Source organism: Hypanus sabinus, chromosome 7, assembly GCF_030144855.1.
Source record: "Hypanus sabinus isolate sHypSab1 chromosome 7, sHypSab1.hap1, whole genome shotgun sequence".
NCBI lineage: Eukaryota > Metazoa > Chordata > Chondrichthyes > Myliobatiformes > Dasyatidae > Hypanus > Hypanus sabinus.
Genome location: NC_082712.1, coordinates 101,291,464 through 101,315,475, shown reverse-complemented (window position 1 = coordinate 101,315,475; position 24,012 = coordinate 101,291,464). Strand labels below are relative to the sequence as shown.

General features: G+C 43.4%; 1 protein-coding gene across 1 annotated transcript in view; it reads right to left on the bottom strand.

Moving 5' to 3' along the window:
• The window catches only part of dnah2 (dynein, axonemal, heavy chain 2), a 462,789-nt gene that overhangs the window by 173,911 nt on the left and 264,866 nt on the right, over nucleotides 1-24,012 (bottom strand). The window contains exons 44-46 of the mRNA XM_059975314.1: nucleotides 6,945-7,081; nucleotides 5,269-5,406; nucleotides 1,193-1,351 (exon numbers count right to left, since the gene is read on the bottom strand). Coding sequence (XP_059831297.1) covers nucleotides 1,193-1,351; nucleotides 5,269-5,406; nucleotides 6,945-7,081 — 434 coding nt within the window. The remainder of the gene's footprint in view (nucleotides 1-1,192; nucleotides 1,352-5,268; nucleotides 5,407-6,944; nucleotides 7,082-24,012) is intronic.

Below are 24,012 nucleotides of genomic sequence, written 5' to 3'. Positions count from 1 at the left end.
CTCTCCAGTGCTCCCCTTCCCCCTTTAATCCCTCCCACTCTATCACCTTGGAATATTGAGCTGCCAGTCCTGACCCACCTGCGACCAAATCTCATTAACGGCTACAATGCTGATCCATGCCCAAAGCTTATCTGCCTTTCCCACAATACTCATTGCATTGAAATAGGAACTCAGAACATTAATCCACCATGCTCAACCTTTCTATTTCTGGCTTTGTTCATAGGTTTACCAACATCTTTCCCCATAACCACTCTACTAACTGCTCTGACACTCTGGTTCCCACCCCCTGCAAATCTAGTTTAATCCCCCCCCCTTCCCCCCCCCTTCCCCCCCCCCCCCATGCAGCACTGGCAAAACTTCTTGCAAGGATATTGGTCCCCTTCCAGTTCAGGTAAAAATTGTCCCATCTGTACACGTCCCACCAATGATCACAACCCAGGAGGTTATGGCCTTTAACTTGGCACCTATCTAAACCCCCTTTGCAGGACCTCATCAAGCTTCATAAGCTATTTATTGGTATTACATGGACCACAACCTCTGGCTGGTCGTCTTCCCACTTAAAAATGCTGCTGACAATCTGAGATCCTGGAATCCAGGAGGCAACATATCATCCAGGAATTTTGTTCTCCTCCACAGAACCCACTGTCTATTCCCCTAACCAATCACTACAGCTCAGCTCTTCTGCCTCCTTTCCTCTGACTCAGTGCCAGAGACCTGAACAGCTGTAGTGGTCAGGGACACTTGAGGCCTCTCTGCCTTCCCATATCCCGCAAGAGAAGCATTTCACTAACTTGCATGGCATCCTCCCTGCTCTAACTGTGCAATAAAAAGAAATTAGGTTTAAATGGAGGGAGGGAGGAAGGGAGGAAGGAAGGAAGGAAGAAAAGAAAAAAATAAGTGAAAAATAATTACACATGGCCCTTGCCATGTGTAATTATGCACTATCCAAAGTTCCCAAGGGAACTGTGGTATGCAGAATGTCCCAAACATCCCTGCACACATCTTTTGAAATCTCTCTCCCACTACACAAATGATGTCTCCAAGTGAACTAGAGAGCACACAGCTCACATCCTCAGATTGTGTTTGTCAAATGATGCGTGTTTCAATGTAGGTGTGATAAATAAACTAATTTTAATCTTAACATGTATCACTACAACTGTTGCCACGTATTGTCCTTGGGTTACTCAATTACCCCATTTTCCACTGTAGCCATGGTCTCGTAGAGCTTGCACAGAGATACCACTCCAGAATGCTCAGCAATAGGGATCAGTTCCTTACAATTTTCTGCCTTGAAACGCAGCGTTTTTTCCATGCTTCTCTGAAACATTTCCTGAAGCTGCTCCTGCTCCTCCTGTGGATCACAGGGATAACATGATTCATGAGTGGGCAATAAAGACAGAGAGTGAAGAAAGGCGACAGGACGAGGCTGGAGTAGATGGTTGTGTGATTTCATTATCTTGTTCTGTGTACATTTGGAAAGAGACTTTACCACATGTATACAGCGGCGTACAGTGTGTTGACCTTCATTCTTAATGGTGAGGAACAGCGGTCCATGTCCATAGATCCCTCAAAGTTGTCACACAAGTCGATAGGTTATTAAGAAGGTGTGTGATATGTTGTGGGTCTGGGTTCAAGAGCTGTGAGGTAATGTTGCAACTCTATAAAACCCTGGTTAGACCGCACTTGGAATATTGTGTTCTATTCTGGTCGCCTCATTATAGAAAGGATGTGGAAGCTTTAGAGAGGGCACAAAGGAGATTTACCAGGGTGCTGCTTGGATTAGAGGGCATGTCTTACGAAGATAGGTTGAGTGAGCTGGAATTTTTCTCTTTGGAGAGAAGGAGGATGAGAGATGACTTGATAGAGGTGTACAAGCTGATAAGAGACATTGATAAGAGTGGATAGCCAGGTGGAAATGGCTAAAACAACAGGGCATAATTTTAAGGTGTTTGGAGGGAAGTATAGGGGGAGGGGAATGTCAGAGGTAGGTTTTTTTTACACAAACTGGTGGGTGCATGGAACACCCTGACGGGGGTGGTAGTAGAGGCAGAGACATTAGGGACATTTATGAGACTCAGGCACGTGGATAATAGAAAAATGGAGGGGTAAATGGGAGGAAAGGACCAGATTGACGTTAAAATAGTTAAAAGGTCTACGACATTGTAGGCCAAAGGCCCAGTACTGTGTTATACAGATCTATGCTTCTGTGTGGCCTTTGGCAAAAATTTGTAATTTCTCAGTTTAGATATTCGAGTGCTTGGATATTGTTAAAACAGTACCTCTAACTCACTTTCTACGTGTATAAAAGGAACAGATAGGGCTAATCCCATGAATGGCTCAGGGGTCCAAGAATGCAGATTCACAGCGATGGGCAGGAGATGCAGAGCAGATGCAAAGAATACATTTGTTGAATGCAGGGAGGTGACAATCTGGAATTTCCACCCGTGCGGCTGATGAAAATGAAAGGGAACTGGAAACACTTCAGTGTAAGTAATATTCAGAGCCATGGGCATATAACAGAGAAATTGGACTGATGGTGCAACAGCACAGACACAACACATCACACAGCTTCCTCCAGTACTCTATAAACTCATTGATTGAATAAAACATCATATCTAATTTTCTCCCAGTAACACTTAAGTGAAACATTATCAAATGGAGGAGTGTCAATCACATCAATCTTTCCTGACATTAGGAGGACCATTGCTTACACAATAGGCCAGAGATGTAACAAGTGGAAGGGGGTTTCATGAAAAATGAAGCAAAGAGAATAAAACAAAAGTTTCATCCCCCCCAGGCAGTTAATCTGATCAGCCATTCTAGTTAGAACCCACCCCCTTCTATTACCCCTGTCATTGCACTGCACTGTAAACATTGTAAACCACTTCTTATAATATTGTTTCCATTGTAAATACATGCTGGTATTTGTGTACATTGTATTCCATATCTGTACCTTAACCTCCAACTTTCTTTTTATATAATTCTATATTCATTATAATTGTTTAGTGCTGTTGTTTTGTGTTGCATGGTGCACACTGGTCACAATAAATTCCCCATACATGTAGATGTATTTGGTAAATAAAGTTGATCCTTGAAAACATTACTGCATCGCAGTAGCATGGTGAAAAGTACCATCGGAGTACTTGGTGTGAAGTGACTCCCACCTTCCTTGCCCTGCTGCCTTCCTGGTTATTTTAATTTATTTAGAAATAACAACATGTTAACAGGCCCTTCCGGCCCAACAAGCCCACACTGCCCAATTACACCCATGTTACTAACTTGTACACCTTTGGATTGTGGGAAGAAACTGGAGCACCTGGAGGAAACCCATGTGGTTATGGGGAGAACACACAAACTCCTTACAGACAGTGTTGGGAATTGAACCCAGGTCACTGGCACTGCAATAGTGTTACACTGATCACTATGCTACTGCGCTGCTCCAACTTTCTTGAACAGACATGTCCAAAGGACTCTTAAGAACATTGAACACCGTCGCACAGTACAGGCCCTTCAGCCTTCAATATTGTGCCAACCTTTTAACCTTCTCTAAGATCAATCTAACCATTCCCTCCTGCATAGCCCCCATTTTTCTAAAGTCCATATGCCTATCTAAGAGTCTCTTAGATGTTCCTAATGTATCTGCCACCACCACCACTCCTGTGTAAATAAAACTTATCTCTGACATCCTTACTTTCCCTATACTTTCCTCCAATCACCTTAAAATAATGCCCCCTCATATTAGCCATTTTTGCCCTGGTAAAAAGTCTCCAGCTGCCCACTCAGTCAGACAGCATGTGTGGAAACGAGCAGTCAACGTTTCGGGCTGAGACCCTTCGTCCTTTGACCCCAGCATCTGCAGTGTACTTTGTGTTTACAATCCAGGTTCAATTCCTGCTACTAAGGAACATAGAACAGGTTCAGCACAGGAACAGTTGTGCCAAACCAGCTAAAAAGCAAATCAGAAACACACATTAATCCCTTCTACCTACACCAGATCCATATCCCTCCATCTTTCTTACATCCATATGCCCTTCCAAACACATCTTAAATGCCTCTTATGTACCTGTATTTGCCTCTACCAGGCAGCGCATTTGAGACATCTGAGTAAAAACCTTACCCCTCACATTCCCCTTGAACCTGCCCACCCGCACCTTCAATGCATGCTCACTGGAATCTAATTCAACCCTGGGAAACAGATACTCTCTGTCCACTCTATCTATACCTCTCATTATCTTATAAACCTCTATCAGATCCCTTTCAGCTTTTGACACTCCAGAACAATCAACCCAGGTTTATCCAGATCTCATGATAGCACATGCCCTCTTAACCAGACAACTTCTTCTACTCCCTCTCCAAAGCCTCATCATCCTTCCTATATTAGGTCAACAAGAACTGCACACAAGACTCCAAATGGGCCCTAACCAGAGTTTTAGAAGTTGCAACATAACCTCCTGACTTTTGAACTCAATGTCTCGACTAATAAAAGCAAGCATTCCATAAGCCTTCTTAACCTCTTAACTTGTGTAGCCACTTTCAAGGAGCTATGAACTTGGATCTCAAGATCTCTCTGCTCACCAAATCTGATTTTGCTCTTAACAGTGTATCATCTTCTTGCATTCAGCCTACTGAGGTGCAACATCTGAAATTTATCTGAGGTAAACTCCATCTGCCATTTCTCAGGACTTTGTACGTTCTCCTTATGACTGCATGAGTTTCCTCCAGGTGCTTCAGTTTCCTCCCATCGTTCAAAGACGTTCAAGTTAATTAGTCACATGGGGTAATTAAATGGCATGGGTTTGTTCAGCTGGAAGGTCATGCTGTATCTCCAAATTAAATCCCTGGGATGTGGGCACACTAACAGCAAGAGCAAAGGAGATACTGCTTTGAAGGGGAGGGGCTGCCTGATGTAGTTTGCTGTGATTGACCAGCTTCAGAGGCAATTAACAACAGATGTACAACATTGTGGGATGGAGTGAATAAATTGGGTTTATGCTTTAGTCCATCACCTTACAGTCCAACAGCAACACTTCTTAAAACAACAAACCTGAAATGGCATTTAATTGATTCCAGGTTCATGAGCGTGAATTCAGAAGAATGGGGGAAGGTCATGGCTGAGGATGGGAAGGCTTCCCAGTGGAGAGACAAGCCCAACCTTACACTTGTCCACAGATACACATGCCCACAATAAGGAAAGCTCTTGAGCAAATCTGTGAAACATTCGATAGATCAGTCAGGTAGACCTTGGGTTTCTACCAACCGAGCAAGTACCTTGGGCCGTTTGTTCAACCACGACTCAACAAATGGTTTCCATCCTAGGTCAGTGTAGTCAGTGTAAACCATCCCACAGCGTGAAACTGTGGCAGGAGAGGCCACCGCCAGATTCTCCACCTCAAACAGCAAAGAAACCTGGCAGTAAGAGAGAAAACCCATTGTCAAAGAACCAGGGTGTTCCAAATTACCTTTGGTGCAGTGGTTCACAGATCAGCAGGTCTTAGGTTCAGCTATTCAAGTTTGTTTATTGTCATTCAACTATACACATAAACATAGCTAAACAAAATATCATTCCTCTGGGACCAAGGTACAAAACACAGTCATTCACAGCACATCACACACAAAGTTATGATCCAGCATAGTCACAAAATAATTATTAACAGAAGTCCCTGAGTAGCATGGTCTGAATATTGACAGGCTGACAAAGTATGAAGCGTATGGTTATGTAAGACAGGATATGTTACTGGCACAATGGGGTGGTGGGGTAGAGATACATCTCTACCAAAGGAGGTATGAAACACCCCTTCCTTCCGCTAGCCTACAGGTCACCCTTGGGCAAGGTGTAGCACCTGCTTAGCTGCCAATCAGAGTCACATTAAGCTATGGGAGCAAGTGGTTAATGGCCATATTGGCAGCTGGTGCATATCACAAGTCCTGGATATGCGACCACTGACATCAGGCAGACAATCACTGAAGAGTATTGATAATGGCTGGGGTCACCTGTCTTGTAAAGGCACTGCCCAGAAGAAGGCAATGGCAAACCACTTCTGTAGCAAAAATTTGTCAAGAACAAGCATGGTCATGGAAAGACAAACAACACACACAAAATGCTGGTGGAACACAGCAGGCCAGGCAGCATGTATAAGGAGAAGCACTGTCGACGTTTTGGGCCAAGACCCTTCGTCAGGACTAACTGAAAGGAAAGAGAGTAAGATATTTGAACAACAGCACACACAAAATGCTGGTAGAACACAGCAGGCTAGGCAAAGAAGTGAGGGGAGGGGGAAATGTGAAATGATAGAAGACCGGAGGGGGTGGGATGAAGCTAAGAGCTGGAAAGGTCATTGGTGAAAGTGATACAGAGCTGGAGAAGGGAAAAGATCATGGGACGGGAGGCCTCGGGAGAAAGAAAGGGGGAGGGGGGAAGCACCAGAGGGAGATGGAGAACAGGCAAACAACTACGTGTATGGTCATGGAAAGACCATGATTGCCTACCACATATTACATGGCACATAATGAACTATTATAATAAAGCAAGGCCACATTGAGAGCATGCTGCTCTGTTTACCCCCTCCCCCCAGTTTCACTGCAACAGGGCACTGCATGCTCCAGTGGGCTCTGTCTATATGATTATGGGTTATGGGCTTAGTGCAGGTCGGTGGGACTAGGTGAGAGTAAGCATTCGGCACGGACTAGAAGGGCTGAGATGGCCTGTTCCCATGCAGTAATTGTTATATGGTTATAGTTCATACACATACTGAATCACAAATACTCATATACATTTCACCATTGGATTTGGTGAACAGATCCTCAGTATGTCAGAATGAGATTTGACCTTACTATTCAAGGGAAAGGAAACAGAAATGAACTCCACACACACCGTCCTCTGGATGTCCAGAGACAAGGATGCAAGCATTCGATTTTCTTCAAAAGATGTTGGTGATGGGGCCTACCTGATCGGGCATCGATATCCGCTCCCCATTGATCAATGTCAACACTTTGTTGTCATCCATGACTGAGTTCATGCTCTCAATCCAGAGCGTGTCCACTGGCCCATCAAACACAATCCATTTCTCATCTGGTTTCTCATCTGTGAGTAAATCAAAAGTTTTGTTCAAACATTTGCTTCCAGTGGATAGGGCTACAGCTATGACCACTGTGTTTGATCAATCAATCTGACAGCCAGCTATCACAACCAGCCATTCACAACTCTACACATTGTATTTAATCACACTATCCATAGCAGCGGGGTGACCCCTGACTCCAGTCTGGAAGGTACTCACTGATCCGCTGCCTCTGCATTTTTCCACACAGGTCCTTGCACCCTTGTGCTGTGCAGAGATCTCAGGCTGAGCCCTGAGCACACTTGCTGGTTGTTGAGCAAGTGCATTTCTCCGGAGGGGGCAATTGAAGAGAGGGCATAATTTAAAGGCAATTGGAGGCAAGTATACAGGGGATGTCAGAGACAAGTTTTCTCTAGTGTGTGTGTGGAACTTGCTGCCGGGGTGGTGGTAGGGGTGGATACATTCACTGCATCCTCTTAGATACATGGAAGATAGAAAATTGGAGGGCTGTGTGGGAGGATAGGGTTAGATTGAACAAAGTGCAGGTTAAAAGGTTGGCACAACTTTGCGGACCGAAGAGCCTGTACTGTGCTGTACTGTTCTATGTTCTATTCACAACTGTCCTTGAAGGCATAGTAGGTCACTTGTTTTCTATTTCCATCTTCTGCATATAAACATCGGCTGCAGTGTTGTAACCAGGTCCAGGGACTCCATAAACACAAAGAATCTTGCTGATGCTACAAAACTAAAGCAATATACACAAGATGCTAGAAGAACCAAACAAGTCAAGGAGGGGAATAAGCAGAAATTCTTCTGCATCCCTGTCCTAACTAGGCTAACCTTTGTTCAAGACAGTTACCCCAGTCTCTAGTGTCTTCAACCTGTTCTCCAGCATCTTTAGATAGTTAGAGACTTCCTTTCAAACACTAAAGGCATATAAAGAGAAAGATTAGCCTTACTTGTCACATGTAAATCGAAGCATCAGAATATACAGTAAAGTGTATAGTTTGCATCCATAAGACCATAAGGTAGGAGCAGAATTAGGTCATTCGGCCCACAGAGTCTGCTCCGCTATTTCATCATGGCTTATCCCGAATCCCATTCAAGCCCATACACCTGCCCTCTCACAATATCCCTTGATGCCCTGACCAATCAGGAATCTATCAACTTCCACTTTAAATATACCCACAGACTTGGCCTCCACCACAGTCTTTGGCAGACCATCCCACAGATTCACCACTCTTTGGCTAAAAAAAATTCCTCCTTACTTCTGTTCTCAAAGGTTGCCCCTCAATTTTAAGGCTGTGCCCTCTACCTCTGGATACCCCCACCAGAGGAAACATTCTCTCCACATCCACCTCATCTAGTCCTTTCAATATTTGATAGGTTACAATGAGATCCCCCACACATTCTTCTAAATTCCAGTGAGTACAGGGCCGAAGCTGCCATACACTCCTCACATGTTAACCATTTCTTTCCTGGAATCATCCTCGTAAACCTACTCTGGACTCTCTCCAATGATAATATATCCTTTCTGAGATATGGGGCCCAGTGTTGTTGACATACTCTAAGTGCAGCCTGACAAGTGTCTTCTAAAGCTTCAGCATTATCTCCTTGTTCTTATATTCTATTCCCCTCAAAATAAATGCCAACATTACATTTGCTTTTTTTTAAAACACAAACTCAACCTGTGAATCAACCGTCTGGGAATCTTGCATGAGGACTCATGAGTCTCTCTGCACCTCTGATGTTTGAATTTTCTTTCCATGTAGATAATAGTCTGCACTATTGTTCCTTTTACCAAAATGCATTATCATACATTTCCCAACACAGCATTCCAGCTGCCACTTTTTTACCCATTCTTCCAACTTGTGTAAGTCCTACTGCAATCATGTAGCTTCCTCAGCACTACCTACCCCTCCACTTGTCTTCTTATCATTTGCAAACTTTGTCAAAAAGCCATCAATTCCACTATCTAAATCATTGAAAAAAAAAAGTGAAAAGTAGTGGTTTCAATACTGATCCCAGAGGAACAACACTGGACACTGGCACCCAACCAGAAAAGGCCTCCATTATTCCCTCTCAATTCCTCCTGCCTAACAGCCATACCCCTATCCATGCCAGTATCTTTACTGTAACATCATAGGATTTTATCTTAAGCAGCCTCAAGTGAGGCACTTTATCAAGTGCCTTCTGAAAATCCAAGTAAATGACATCCACTACTTCTCCTTTGTCCACCCTGCTTGATACTTCTTTGAAGAACTCCAACAGTTTTGTCAGGCAAGATTTCCCTTTACAGAAACCATGCTGACTTTGACTTACTTTATCATCAGTCTCCAAGTACCCTGAAACCTCATCATTAATAATGGACTACCATTACCATTACATTCCTAACCACTGAGGTTAGGCTAACTGGCTTATAATTTCCTCTCCTTTGTTTTTCTCCCTTCTTAAAGAGTGGAGTGACATTTGCAATTTTCTAGTCCTCCAGGATCGTGCCAGAATCGAGTGATTCTTGAAAGATCATGACCAATGTATCCGTTATCAATTCAGTAATCTCTTTCAGGACTCTGTGGTGTAGTCCATCTGTCCACAGTAAAGATTGAAGCAAAGTACATATTAAGTTCATCTGCCATTTCTTTGTCCCCTATTACTACCTCACCAGCAGCATTTTCCAGTGGTCCAATATCAACTCTCACCTCCCTTTTATTCTTTATATAACTGAAAACCTCTGTTTTACCAACATCCCCGCCAGTATCCTCCTCTGATCTTCCTGGGCAAACTCCTCTCTCCTGCCTCTACAATTCCCTTTATTCCATTGTGATACTGATACACATGACTTATGCTTCTCCCTCTCAAGTATGAATTCAATATTATGATCACTGCCTCCTAGGGGTTATTTTACATTAAGCTCCCTAATAAAACCTGGGTTATTTCACCTAAGGTTGCCTTTCCCCGAGTAGGCTTGAGTACAAGCTGCTCTAAAAAGCCATCTCATGGGCATTCAACAAATTCCCTCTTACAATCTGACACCAACATGATTTTTCCAACCTCTTTGCATATTGAAGTCACTCATAACAATTGTATCATTACCCTTATACATGCCTTTTCCAGCTCCCTTTGCAATGTCAACCCCACATCTTGGCTATGATATGGAGGCCTTTATATGATTCCCATTATGGTCTCTATTTACCTTTGCAGTTTCTTAACTGCACCCATAAAGATTCAACATTCTCTGACCCTATGTCAACTCTTTCTAAAGATGTAATTCCTTCTTTTACCAATGGAGCCACATCACTGCCTAGGCCTTCCTGTCTGTTCTTTCAATGCAAGGTATATCCTTTGAGGTTAAATTCAACTATGACCGATTTTCAGCCACGACTCAGTGATGTCTACAGTGTCATTCTGACCAATCTCCAATTGCGCCACCAGTTCATCCAACTTATTCTAAATGCTACATACATTTAAATACACCACCTTCAGTCCTGCATTCTTTGCCCCTATGAATTTTGCCTCAGTGGTACAATTTCACTCTTTGCTCAGTCTGCATTTGTACCCAGTCATTGACTTGTCCTTCCTTACATTCACGTTACACCCATCATCTACTTGTAAACCTGTTGGCTCATTCTCAGCTCTAACATACTGATTCCTATTCCCCTGCCATATTAGTTTAAAACACTCCCGACAGCTCTTACAAACATGCCACAATATATTGTTCCCCCTTGGATCCAAGTGTAACCCGTCCCTTTTGTACAGGTCAAACCTGCCCCAGAAGAGGTCCCAATAATCCAGAAATCTGATTCCCTGCCCCCCTGCTCCAATTCTTCAGCCATGCATTTATCCACCACCTCATTCCATTCCTATCTTCACTGTTGGGAGGTGTAGGTGCTCAACAAAACGTCTTGCAATCTATGTCAGGTAAGAGGCAGAACTAATCCTACACTTGCCCCTATACTTTCTCCCTCACTACTATTCATGGCCCCAAACAGTCTTTCCAGGTAAGGCAACACTTCACCTGTGAGTCTGTTAGGTTAAATGTCACCTCACCTGGAAAGATGGTAGATCGGGAAACTGCTTTGCTGAGCATCTACACTCCATCTGCCAGAAAAAGCGGGATCTCCCAGTGGCCTCCCATTTCATTTCCAATTCCCATCCCTTTTCCAATATGTCTATCCACGGCATGTTTGTATCCACTGTCATAATGAGGCCATACTTAGGTTGGAGGAACAACACCTTATAGTCAATCTATGTAGCTTCCAACCTGATGGCATGAACATTGATTTCTTGAACTTCCAGTAATGTCCCCCAACTCTCCTTCACCATTCCCCATCCCCTGTACCCTCTCTCACCTTTTCTCCTTGCTTGCTCATCACCACCCATGGTGCTACTCCCCCCTTTTCTTTCTTCCATGACCTTCTGCCCTCTTCTATTAGGCTCACCCCTTCTCAAGCCCTGTATCTCCTTCACCAGTCAACCTTTACTTCATCCCTCCCCCTTGTGTTTCTCTTTCTCCTCCCTCTATCTTTTAAATCTACTTCTCAACTGTTTTTCTCCAGTCCTGCCAAAGGGTTTCGGCCTGAAACGTCAACAGTACTCTTTTCAACAGATGCCGCCTGGCCTGCTGAGTTCCTCCAACATTTTGTGTGTGTTGCCTCTGGCATACCTTCTATAATTTCCTCCAATCACCTTAAAATTATGCCCCCGATACTAGCCATTTCTATGAAAAAGTCTCTGGCTGTCCACTCAATCTATGTGTCTCACACCTTGTACACCATTCATCTGCCTTCAATTGAAGGAAAAAAGCCGCAGCTGTACTAACCTGTCCTCATAAACCGTTGTGTTCTTGTTCCTGGGTCTTGCCCCAAGGCTGGCAGAGAAATCACTAAGGAACCATTCATTTCTTTTAAAGAGAGACGGGGAATTTGCTCCTCCGAAACAACAGCACGTTGACTGATAATTCCTACACTAAGAATGTGAACTTGACCCATAACAATTCCATGGAGTGATTAGGGAAGCATAGTGGTTAGTGTAATACTATTACAGCGCCATTAATCCGGGTTCAATTTGCATTGCTGTCTGTAAAGAGTACCCAGAGGAAAGCCAGACAGTCATGGGGAGAATGTGAGGTGACTTGATAGAGGTGTACAAGATAATGAGAGGCCTTGATCGTGAGGATAATCAGAGGCTTTTTCCCAGGGCTGGAATAGCTAGCATGAGAGGGCATAGCTTTAAGGTGCTTGAAAGTAGGTACAGAGGAGATGTCAGGGGTAAGTTTTTTTTAAGCAGACAGTGGTGAGTGCGTGGAATGGGCTGCTGGTGGCGCTGGTGGAGGTGGAAACGATAGGGTCTTTTAAGAGACTCCTGGATGGCTACATGGAGCTTAGAAAAATAGAGGGCTATGAGTAAAGTAGTTCTAAGGTAGGAATATGTTCAGCACAGCTTTGCGGGCCGAAGGGCCTGTATGGTGCTGTATGTTTTCTATGTTTCTAATGTACAAACTCCTTACAGACGGGATGGGAATTGTACCCTGATCACTGGTGCATTACACTACTGTGCTGCATAGGTTTAAGGTGAGAGGAGATTTATCAGGCAAAGTTCTTTTCACAGTGAGTACAGGTGCCTGGAACATTTTGCCAGCGGAAGTGTTGGAAGCAGAAATGTTTAAGAGACATTTAGACAGACACATGAACCAACAGGGAATGGACTGACATGGATCGCGTGCAGGTAGATGGGATTGGTTAAAACTGATGATAAGCGCATACACAGCCTGTTTCTGTACTGTACCTTTCCTCTCAATCCCTTTCAGAATGACCTCTGTTTCTATAAGATCAACCCTCATTCTGCTAAACCCCAATGAACAAAGCCTCCTAAACCTTCCAAACCTCCCCTCATAGTTTCATCAAAATTTGAGACAAAATTGCTTCTTATTTTAAGTTTTCACTGTGTGGTTTTAAAGCTACAACTGGAAACATCTGCTAGTCTAACTTTGCTTGTGGAATGTATCTTTAAAACTATTTTCATAGTTCTCTTTCCCCTCTCTGAACCTATATTCCTATGATGCTGCTGCAAGCAAGTTTTTCATTTGTACCTGTACCTCACTGTACTAGTGCATGTGACAATAAACTCAACTGGGTTTGAATTCAGGGTTACATCCTTCTGAGAGCTCTGATCTCTTCATCACCCTGAACTTAATCACACAGCTCTGTATATCTTGGGCCCTGCATTCCTCCAGCCCTTCCCAAACCCCTTGGCCTCTTGTGTTTTAAAATGCTCCTTAAAGCCTCTCTCACAACCATGTCCTCAGTCACCAACACTATCACTTTTTTCTTTCTGCAGGTCCACATTGTCAATGATCTTGAAGGGAATGCGTTTACTCCACATGGATATGCTCTATAAATGGAACTGATTTTGTGCCAAAGAGTCAATTAAATACTTGAAGGTGAAACATTTCCAGTGACGGGGGTGTAGCATCAGTTAGAGGATTCTTTCACAAAGCTGATACAGGCAAGGAGAGGCACAATGTCCTTGGCCTGAGCTATAATAATTATCATATTCCCTTTTGGCTTATTATCATATCAGTCTGCTTAAAGAAACCATAAGACATAGGAACAGAATTCAGCCATTCAGCCCATTGAGTTGCTCCACCATTCCATCTTTGCTGGTTTATTTTTGCTCTCATCCACATTATCCTGCTTTCTCCCTATAACCTTTAAAACCCTTACTAATCACCTCACTTTAAATATACCCAATGACTTGGCCTCCACAGCCGTCTGTGGCAATGAATTTCACAGGTTCACCACATCCTGGCTAAAGGAATTCCTCCTCATCTCTGTTCTCAAAGGAGGTCCTTCTCCTCTGAGGCTGTGCCCTTTGATCCTAGTCTCCCCCACTATTGAAATAATCTCCACGTGTGCACTCTCTCTAGGCCTTTCAATGAGGTCGCCCTCATTCTTCCAAACTTCAATGAATACAGACTCAGAGCCATCAAACACTCCTCGGATGTTAACCCTTCCATTACCAGGATAATTCTTATGAACCTCTTCTAGACCTTCTCCAATGCCAACACATTCTTTCTAAGATAAGGGGCTCAAAACTCCTCGCAATACTTCAGATGTAGTCTGACCAATGCCTTATTAAGACTCAGCATTATATCCTTGAATTATATTTTAGTCCTCTTGAAATGAGATCAAACATTTATTGAAGAACAATTACACTGAGCATAGTGTTGGATATAAAAATAAATACACATTTGGAGACACCCAAACTGCTGGGGAAGGTTAAATAATGACTGTGTGGCAGGTCGACCTGTATCAGCTACAGCAATGGCCCAACACAGCAAAACAACCATAGGAGGCCAACATGAAAATAAATTATTGAGCAATATCAATTACCCTAAAATCACATAAACAGGTGGAGGGAGAAATTCATTCATGGAATCCTCTGGGCTAGCTGCATGGTTTCTCTCATTCTGAGCTGTCACCATGTACTGTGGAGATCCAAAATTAAACTGGAAGCCAACCGACCGAGTCAGCGGCAAGGTAAATGAGAAATGGTGTGAGACAGCTTATACTGGAAATTAAATAAATAATGCATTGTTTACCAGCTACAGATAATTTTATCAAATATCAGAGAGTAACCACTTCAGAGTTGCTCTGCATATCTGTGTGAGATATAGGGGTGTTCAATGACAAGGTGCCCCAGACACACAACACTGAAACAAGCAGCTAATCCACTTGGAACAAATCACAATCCTCTGCATCCTTTGGAATTGAACTCTCCCTTAATCAATTTCACACCCTGTGTTAGTGGAGCCTCATACGTGAGAAGGTCCCAGACCCACCCCACACATCATGCACAAAACCCAGGCTAAATCTGAGGAAGCCCTGATATGCACTGAGGGGCTGTTCTGTCACAAAGCAAGCTTAACAACTGATGCACCATCAATAACTCACACTGAGATGTAAGGCGAGATATCGGCTTTTATTGACTGGAAGAAGGAACCAGGAATGAGTGTCTATCATACAATGTCTTGGAGACTGAGGCCGAGCGTATGGCCTCAGATCACCTTTATACAGGGGCCTGTGGGAGGAGCCACAGGAGCAGTCAGCAGGGGGCGTGTCCCGACAGGCACATAGTTCACCACAACAACACTATCGACATGCAACAACTTGGAGGAATCTATGGACATGGACCCCAGGCTCCCTCTGTTACTCCACACTGGAAAGAATCCTGACATTAACCACCATGTTCCACACACCCACCATCCCTAAGCAAAATATTTTTACAAACTTAAAAACTTACCTTTGACATCTTCATATTTGGTCTTATCTCCCTTTCTCCTCACTTTGAATGCTCTGAGCCAGTGGACCAGGCGTTAAGTCACTGACAGCCTTACGTGTTACTCCTGTCCTTCCATTTCCACTATCCAACAAACTGATGGCCAAGGCTAACAGCTACCAGACCCATGTGTCAAGCTGCTGTGAACTTTCTTGTGCTGATCTCAGCAGAGTCTGTGCACCAGACAAGTGGTCCATCTACCATGGATCAGAGTTGGTTTATGAGGCCCACCTCCATCAGGCTAGGATGATACAATGACAGGAGGTGTGAGTGATCTCCCCGGTCCAACAATCAAATTAAAAAGACTGTGCATTCATCCACAGAATTTTAAAATGAGTATCATGCTTGCCTGAGCCTTCTAAATGCTTTCCCCTTGTAGCCTTTTTGTAAAATCAGTCTCCAGGTGTACCTTCCACACCAGACGCTTCCTGGCTTATTTGCTATCTTTGTGCTCTACTTAATTAATTTAAATTTTTTACAATAATATATACACAGTCTGTATTGCATTGCACTGCTGCCACAAATGAACAAATTTCATGACATGTCTGTGATAATAAACCAGATTCTGATTCTACAAGCTTGCAGATTGATAGGTTATTGATTAGTGAGGGTATCAAAGGTTACGTGGAGAAGGCAAGAGAATGGGATTGAGAGGGATAATAAATCAGCCTTGAAGGAATTGTGGAGCAGACTTGATGGGCCAAATGGCCTAATTCTGCTATGTCTTATGGAAGCCCAGGGTGATGTACAAAGCGACACAGAGGATGTTTCTAAGGGGAGATACAGGAGCCTTAAGACCAACACTCAGCGATGCAGGAACAGCTTCTTCCCTCCGCCATCAGATCTCTGAACAACCCATGAACACTGCCCCTTTTTGAAGTATTTATTTATTGTAACATAGTAATTTTTTTTATGTATTGCACTGTATGCTGCCACAAAACAGCAAATTTCACGATTTATGATAGTGTTAATAAACCTGATTCTAATTCTGAGAACAACACTCCAGCCAGATACTCTGGTACCATGTCAGAGTGCAGCTCACTTTCTGACCCAATTCTCCCTCAGCACTCTCTCCCCAACGTGGCATCACTCCCTCGGTACAGCCCCTCCCATAATCCACCCCTTGGAGCACTACCTTACTGTCACCCCTTGTACCCCTGTCAGCTCTCAAGTGCACATAGGAGGGAGAAGAAGCACTACAGCAAAGACAACTTGGGTTTTAGATAGTTTTGTATTGGAGTATAGAATTGCCATTTTTTCTTATAAATTAACTTTCCTATGCTTGCTTGTTTTTATATGATCATCCATAAACATGTAATTATTCAGTGAATTTTACAGAAACTATTTTTTCCAGGGTAAATATGTCCAATATGACAGGATGTGCATTTATGGTGAAACATGGGAAGTTTAAATAAAGGCAAGAAACTCGCTTTTATGCAGCATGGTGGGTGCCTAGAACAGACTATCAGGAATGGTAGGCAAGCAGAGCGCCCATTGTGCTGCGGTGGGAAGGTTTTAAATCAACAGGCTTGGGTGAGGCAAGTTCCTGGTAAGTTTAGTCTTCTTCATTCTTCCTCACAGTTCATGAGTGAGAATGGCTCCAGGGCTGTGTTGTGTTCTTTGTCAGATGTGGGAATTCTGGATGACCTCCAGCCTCTCAGATATACATATCTGCTCCAGGTGCACTAAGCTACAACTCCTCAAAAAATGTACTAAGCAAATAGAGCTGCAGCTCGATGACCTTTAGCTCATAGGGGAAACTGAAGAAGTGATAGATAGGAGCTACTGGGAGATAGTGAGAAGCAGGTACTTGGGTGATGGTTAGGAGAGGGAAAGGGAATAGACAGCCAATGCAGAGTACCACTGTGGCCATTCCCATCTTTGGATACTGTTGGGGGTGAGAGGCAACCACTAGGAGGGAGCCAAAGTGACTGTGTCTCTGACAGTGAATCTAGTTCTGTGGCTCTGAAGGGAATGTGGGAGAAGAGGACCACAGTATTAATAGAGAATTCCATAGTTAGAGGAGTAAAGATGAGATTCTGTGGACATGAAGAGATACCCAGATGGTATGTTGACTTCCAGGTACCAGGGTCAGGGATGTCTTGGATCAGGTCCATGGTATTCAAAAGAGGAAGGGTGAGCAACCAGAAGTCTTGGTACATATTGGCACCAATGACATAAGTAGGAAAGGTGAGGAAGTCCTGAAGAGAGATTTTAGGGAGCTAGGTAGAAAGCTGAAAAGCAGGACCTCCAGAGTAGTAATTTATTAATTGCTGCTTGGGCCACACACAGTGAGGGTAAGAATAAGATGATTTGGCAGACAAATGCATAGCTGACGAACTGATGCTTTGGGCAAGCCTTAAGCTTTCTGGATCATTGGAGTCTCTTCTGGGAAAGGTATAACCTGTAGAAAAGGAACAGGTTACACCTGAACCCGAAGGGGACCAATATCCTTGCAGGCAGGTTTGCTGGAGCTGTTGGGGAGAGTTTAAACTAATTTGGCCAGGGAATGAAAACCAGAGTGATAGGGCTGAGGATGGGCAATTGGTACCCAACATGATGCAGTGTGCGGTGAGAGTATCAGGAAGGACAGGTAGATGATAGGGCAAAATTGCAGTCAGTGGGATGAGTTGCAGTGTGATTGAAATTGAAAACAGTGGCAAAAATAAGCCTGATGGTATTATTTTTGAATGCACACAGTATACCAAATAAGGTCGATGATCTTGTAGCACAGTTAGAGATTGGCAGGCATCACAGTGTGGTCATCACTGATAGAAGATCATAATTGGGAGCTTACCATGCAAGGATGCACATTATATCGAAAGGACAGCCAGGTTGGCAGAGGGGAGGGGTGGCTCTGTTGGTAAAAATTAAATCAAATCCTTAGGAAGAGGTGACATAAAATCAAGAAGATGCAGAATCTTTGTGGGGGTGATAAAGAAACTGCAAGTGTATAAAGATCCTATGGGAGTTATATACAGGCCTCTAAACAGTGGCAAGGATGTGGGCTACAAATTACAACAGGAAGTAAAAAATACATGTCAAAAGGGCAATATTACGATAATCATGGGGAATTTCAATATTCAGGTATATTAGGAAAATCAGATTGGTGCTGGATCCCAAGAGAGGGAATCTGTAGAATTCCTACAAGTTGGTTTGTAGACCAGCTTGTGGTTGAGCCCACTAGGGGAAAGGCCATTTTAGATTGGGTGTTGCCTAATGAACCAGATTTGATTAGGGAGCTTGTGATAAAGAATCCCATTAGAAGCAGTGATAATAATAAGATTTCATCCTGCAGTTTGCGAGGGAAAAGCTAAAGTCAGATATAAGTATTACAGTGGAGTAAAAGGAATTATAAATGAATGAGAGAGGAGCTGGCCAAAGTTGACTGGAAGGGGACACTAGCAGGGATGATGGCAGAACAGCAGTGGCTGGAGTTTCTGCAAGAAGTTTGGAAGGCACAGGATAGATACATCCCAAAGAAGAACTATTCTAAAGGAAGGATGACATAACTGTGGTTGACAAGGGAAGTCAAAGACAACGTAAAAGTGTGGGCATATGATATAGCAAAAATTGCTGGGAAGGTAGAAGATTGAAAAGAATTTAAAAACCAACAGAAGACAACTAAAAAAAACATAAGGATGGAAATGATGAATTACAAAAGTAAGCTAGCCCATAATAAAAAAAAGAGGATACCAAAAGTTTTTTGCAGATTATATAAAGAATAAAAGAGAGATGAGAGTTCCATATCAGACTGCTGGAAATTGACACTGAAGAGATAGTAATGGTGGACAGGGAAATGGTAGATGAACTAAATAAGTATTTTGCATCCATCTTCACTGTGGAAGGCACTAGCTGTATGCCAGAGGTTTAAGTGTGCCGGAGGCAGAAGCGAATGTGATTGCTATTACTAGGGAGAATATGCTTTGGAAGCTGAGAAGTCTAAAGGTAGATAAGTCACCTGGATTAGATGGACTACATCCTAGGGGTTCTGAAAGAGGCAACTGAAGAGGCGTTTGTAATGATCTTTCAAGAATCATTAGATTCTGGCATGGGTCTGGAGGACTGGAAAATTGCCTCTCCACTCTTCAAGAAGGGAAAGTGACAGAAGGAAGGAAATAAAGAGTAAACACGAGGAAATCTGCAGATGCTGGAAATTCAAACAACACACACAAAATGCTGGTGGAACACAGCAGGACAGGCAGCATCTATAAGGAGAAGCACTGCCTACACTGTCCCGATGAAGGGTCTCAGCCCGAAACGTCGACAGTGCTTCTCCTTATAGATGCTACCTGGCCTGCTGTGTTCCACCAGCATTTTGTGTGTGTTGGTTGCAGGAAGGAAGTTATAGGCTAGTTCATCTCTCACTAGTTGGGAAGATGTTGGTGTCAATTGTTCAGGATGAAGTTTCAGGTTACTTGGATACAGATGAGAAAATGCACATTGTCTGTGTTGGGACCACTTTTTTAAACATTGTATGTCAACAATTTGGACAATGGAACTAATGACTTTGTGGCCAAGTATGCGGATGATACAAAGATAGGTGGAGGGGGCAGATCATCTTGAGGAAGTAAAGAGGTGGCAGAAGGACTTGGACAGATTGGAAGAATGGGCAAAGAAGTGGCAGAAGTGAAACAGTGTCAGAAAATGTATGGTCATGGACTTTGGCAGACAGAACAAAAACGCAGATTATTTTTGAAACAGGCAGAAAATTCAAAAATCCGAGGTGCAAAGGGTCAAAGGAGTCCTCATGCAGGACTCCCTGAAGGTTAGCTTGCAGGTTGAGTCTGTGATGAGGAAGGCAAATGCAATGATAACATTTATTTCAAGAGGACTAGAGTATAAAATAAATGAGCAGTTTTGAGCCCCTTATCTAAGAAATGATGTGCTAATGTTGGAAAAGGTTCTGAGGAGGTTCGGGAGAATGATTCCAGGAAAGAAAGGATTATCAGATGAGGAGCATTTGATGGCTTTGTGCCTGTACTAGAGCAATTTAGAAGAATGAGGAGGGTTTTCATTGAAACCAATTGAATATTGATGAATATTGAATAAAATGTGTATGTGGAGAGGATGTTTCCTAGAGTGGGTGAGTCTAGGACCAGAAGGCACAGCCTCAAAATCCATGGACGTCTCTTTAGAATTAAGATGAGAAGGAATTTCTTTTGCCAGATGGTGATGAATATGTGGAATTCTGGCTGTGGGAGCCAGGTCATTGTGTGTATTTAAGACAGAGATTGATAGGTTCTTGATTAGTCAGGGTGTGAAAGGTTATTGGGAGAAGGCAGGAGAATATGGTTGAGAGGAAAACGGATCAGCCATGACAAAATGGCAGAACAGGCTCGATAGGCTGAATGGGCTAATTCTACTCCTATCTCATATGGTCTTACAGTCTAATAGAAGTGTTTAAGATGCTTTCAGACAGACTGGTTACTTAAATGTTTGGCTGTCTCCAGCACATCCCAAGGTTGTGTTGGTTATTAACATAAACACATTTCACTGTATGTTTGATAAATATGTGACAAATAAATCTGAATCTGCCCATGAATGTGCAGGAAATAGAAAGATATGGATTGTGTGCAGGCAGAAGGGAGTTTGGACATGGTGGGCCTGTGCTGTGCTGTTCAGTGTTGTGTGATGTCTCTCTGCTAATGCTGTGTACAAACCTGAATGCCACAGCAAAATGCTCTCCAGTGGCTCGCGAACGCTTTATGGCATTATCAAAGAGATGTGAAATGAAGCCTGGGCTATTCAAGTCATTCCCCCTAACACTGTAGGCAAACACAGCCCATACCTTTAAATTGAGCCTTTAATTGCACTGGTGTTGACATCTCCTGTTTCCATTCAAACCTTAAGTGTGCAAGGTGAGAGATTTGTGGGGTGAGGAATGCTCGACAGTTCATTGTCAATGACACAGAAGTGGTGGTGGGGGGGAGGGGGCGGGGTGGAAAATTGTCAGATTGCAGTGATGTTACACTTGGGAACCAGTAGGCTCAGGGAGGACAGACTCTGCGATTGGCATGCACAATAAATTAGATGTCGTTCACCCTCTGGGCACCTATGCTGCATGTTCACATCATCGCTCACCTTCACTCCCCACAGCCACTTTGATTCAGTAGCTAGTAAATGTTTAATACACAGTGCTGTTTTTAAATGGAGGGGGGGGGAGAACAGATGGATTTAATTTATTAGTGTGGGGAGAAGACAATTAAAACACACAGATACCTTCTGAACGGAAAGGACTGCAGTTATTTAGCACCTTTTACAGCCTCCACAGGGCAGGAAGCCAGAGAGTGAGGACTCAGTAAAGTGACAGGCAGAGCCAGAAGCGAAGGTATCTCCACAGCAAGTTGGTGTAGGGAGGCACAACAGTTAGTGCAATCATATTACAGCACTAGCAATCAGAAATTCCCACCATGTCGAGTCCTGAGCCCTGAGTCTGTGAATTCCAGCAAGTCCAGTGGGGAAATCGGAGGCTCAATGTCTGCAAATACATGTCCGCTGAAGGCCGGAGGCTGAAGGAGACAGCTTGTCCTGGTGTTAAATGGCTCTGTAGGCGCGTGGTGGGTAGGTGGTTCACATAATGCATCCTGAGCAGTGAGTTCAGTCTTAGTTGCCTCATTATAAGAACAATGTGGAAGCTTTAGAGAGAGCTCAGAGAAGATTTGTCAGGATGCTGCCTGGATTTTAGAGCTTGTCTTATGAAGATAGTCTGACGAAGCCAGGGCTTTTCTCTTTGGAGTGAAGGACGATGGGAGTGGTGACAGAGGCATACAAGATAATAAGAGGCAGAGGTCGAGTGGACAGCCAGTCCCTTTTCCCCAGGGCAGAAATGGCTAATATGTGAGGGCATATTTTTTAAGGTGATTGGAGGAATTATAGGGGTGGATGTGAGAGGTAAGTTCTTTTTACACAGAGTAGTGGATGTGTTGGATGCGCTGCCAGGGGTGGTAGCGGAGGCAGATATATTAGGGACATTTAAGAGATATTTAATATAGATAGGCACATGGATGATAGAAAAATAGAAGGCTATGTAGGAGGGAAGGCCTAGATTGATCCTGGAATAGGTTGGCACAGCTTTGGGAGCAGACGGGCCTGTACTGTTGCTGCAATGTTCAGTGTTCTATGTTTCATGTAGGCGCTCTTCTGCACCAATCCCAGTGTTACCTCCTGTTCCCCATAAGTCCTTTTTCTGCAGTTCTACCACTCCCTTACACTAGGAATAACGTATAGCAGCAACCATGCACTGGCATGTGGGAGGAAAGCCAAGTTCCAGAGGGAAACTCCACACAGACTCACACCAGCTCAGGGCTTAAGCTAGGTCACCAATCCTGTGAGGCACCACTGTGTCACCCCCTCCTTTCTTTCACACTCAGTTGGTTTTCAGGTCAGTGGTGACTCTAGGATGTTGACAGGAACACCATTTAATGTCAGCTGTGGGAGGTAGGTTCTCCATCATTGGGAAAAGGACAGGGTTGGTGGCCTGTCAATGCCAGTGTGGACACATAGAGCATAGAACAGTACGGCACAGGAAAAAGCCCTTCAGCCTACAATGTTATGCTGAACCAATAAAGTTAGTAATCAAACGGCCAACCAAATTAATCCCCTTAAATGTCCATATTTTTCTATTTTCTTTACATTCTCTAAATGTCTCTCAAAAGTCTCAAATGTTTTTCCCTTTACTGCCACCCTAGGAAATGCATTCCCAGCCCCTACCATTCTCTGTGTAAAAAAACTTGCCTCTCACATCTCATTTGAAATTACCCCCCCCCCCCTTACCTTAAATACATGGCCTCTAGTATTAGCATTTCAACTCTGGAGGAAAAGGATACTGTCTACTCTATACCCCGCATATTCTTAAAAACCTCTATCAGATCTCTCATCAGCCTCTGATTCTCTGTAGAAAACAACCAAATTTTGTCCAACTTTTCATTATAATATATGCCTTCTAATTAAATCAATATCCTGATAAACCTCTTCTGCACCCTCTCCAAAGCCTCAATATCCTTCCTATAATGGGGCGACCAGGACCGTATGCAATAATTCAGATGACATAACAACATAACTTCCTGCCTTGTGATCTCAGTGACTGGATTAATAAAGGCAAGCATGCCATATGCCTTCTTAACCACCCTATCAATATTCATGAAGCTATGAACTTGGACCCCAAGATCTTGACCTTAATTGATATTTAACTGTGTACTGTCTCTTTGCATTTCACATACCAAGGTTCAATGTTTCACACTTGGCTAGGTTAAACTCCATCTGTCATTTCTGTGTCCATCTCTGCAGCTGATATACAGGTGTATGATCTATATCCCATTGTATTTTTTACTATTCTTTTACACTATCCACAATACCACCAGTTTTCCTATCATCTACAAACTTGCTAACGCACCCATCTACATTTTCATCCAAGTTTTTTATATATATATATTTACCACAAACAGCAGAAGTCCTAGTACATGTCTCTGCAGAACACAATTCACAGACCTCCAGCTAGACTAAGTCCCTTCAACCACTACCCTTCTCCTCTATGGGCAAGCCAGTTCTGAATCCAAAAACGGCCAATTCACCATGGATCCCATACATCTTAATCTTCTGGATGAGTCTCCCATGAGGG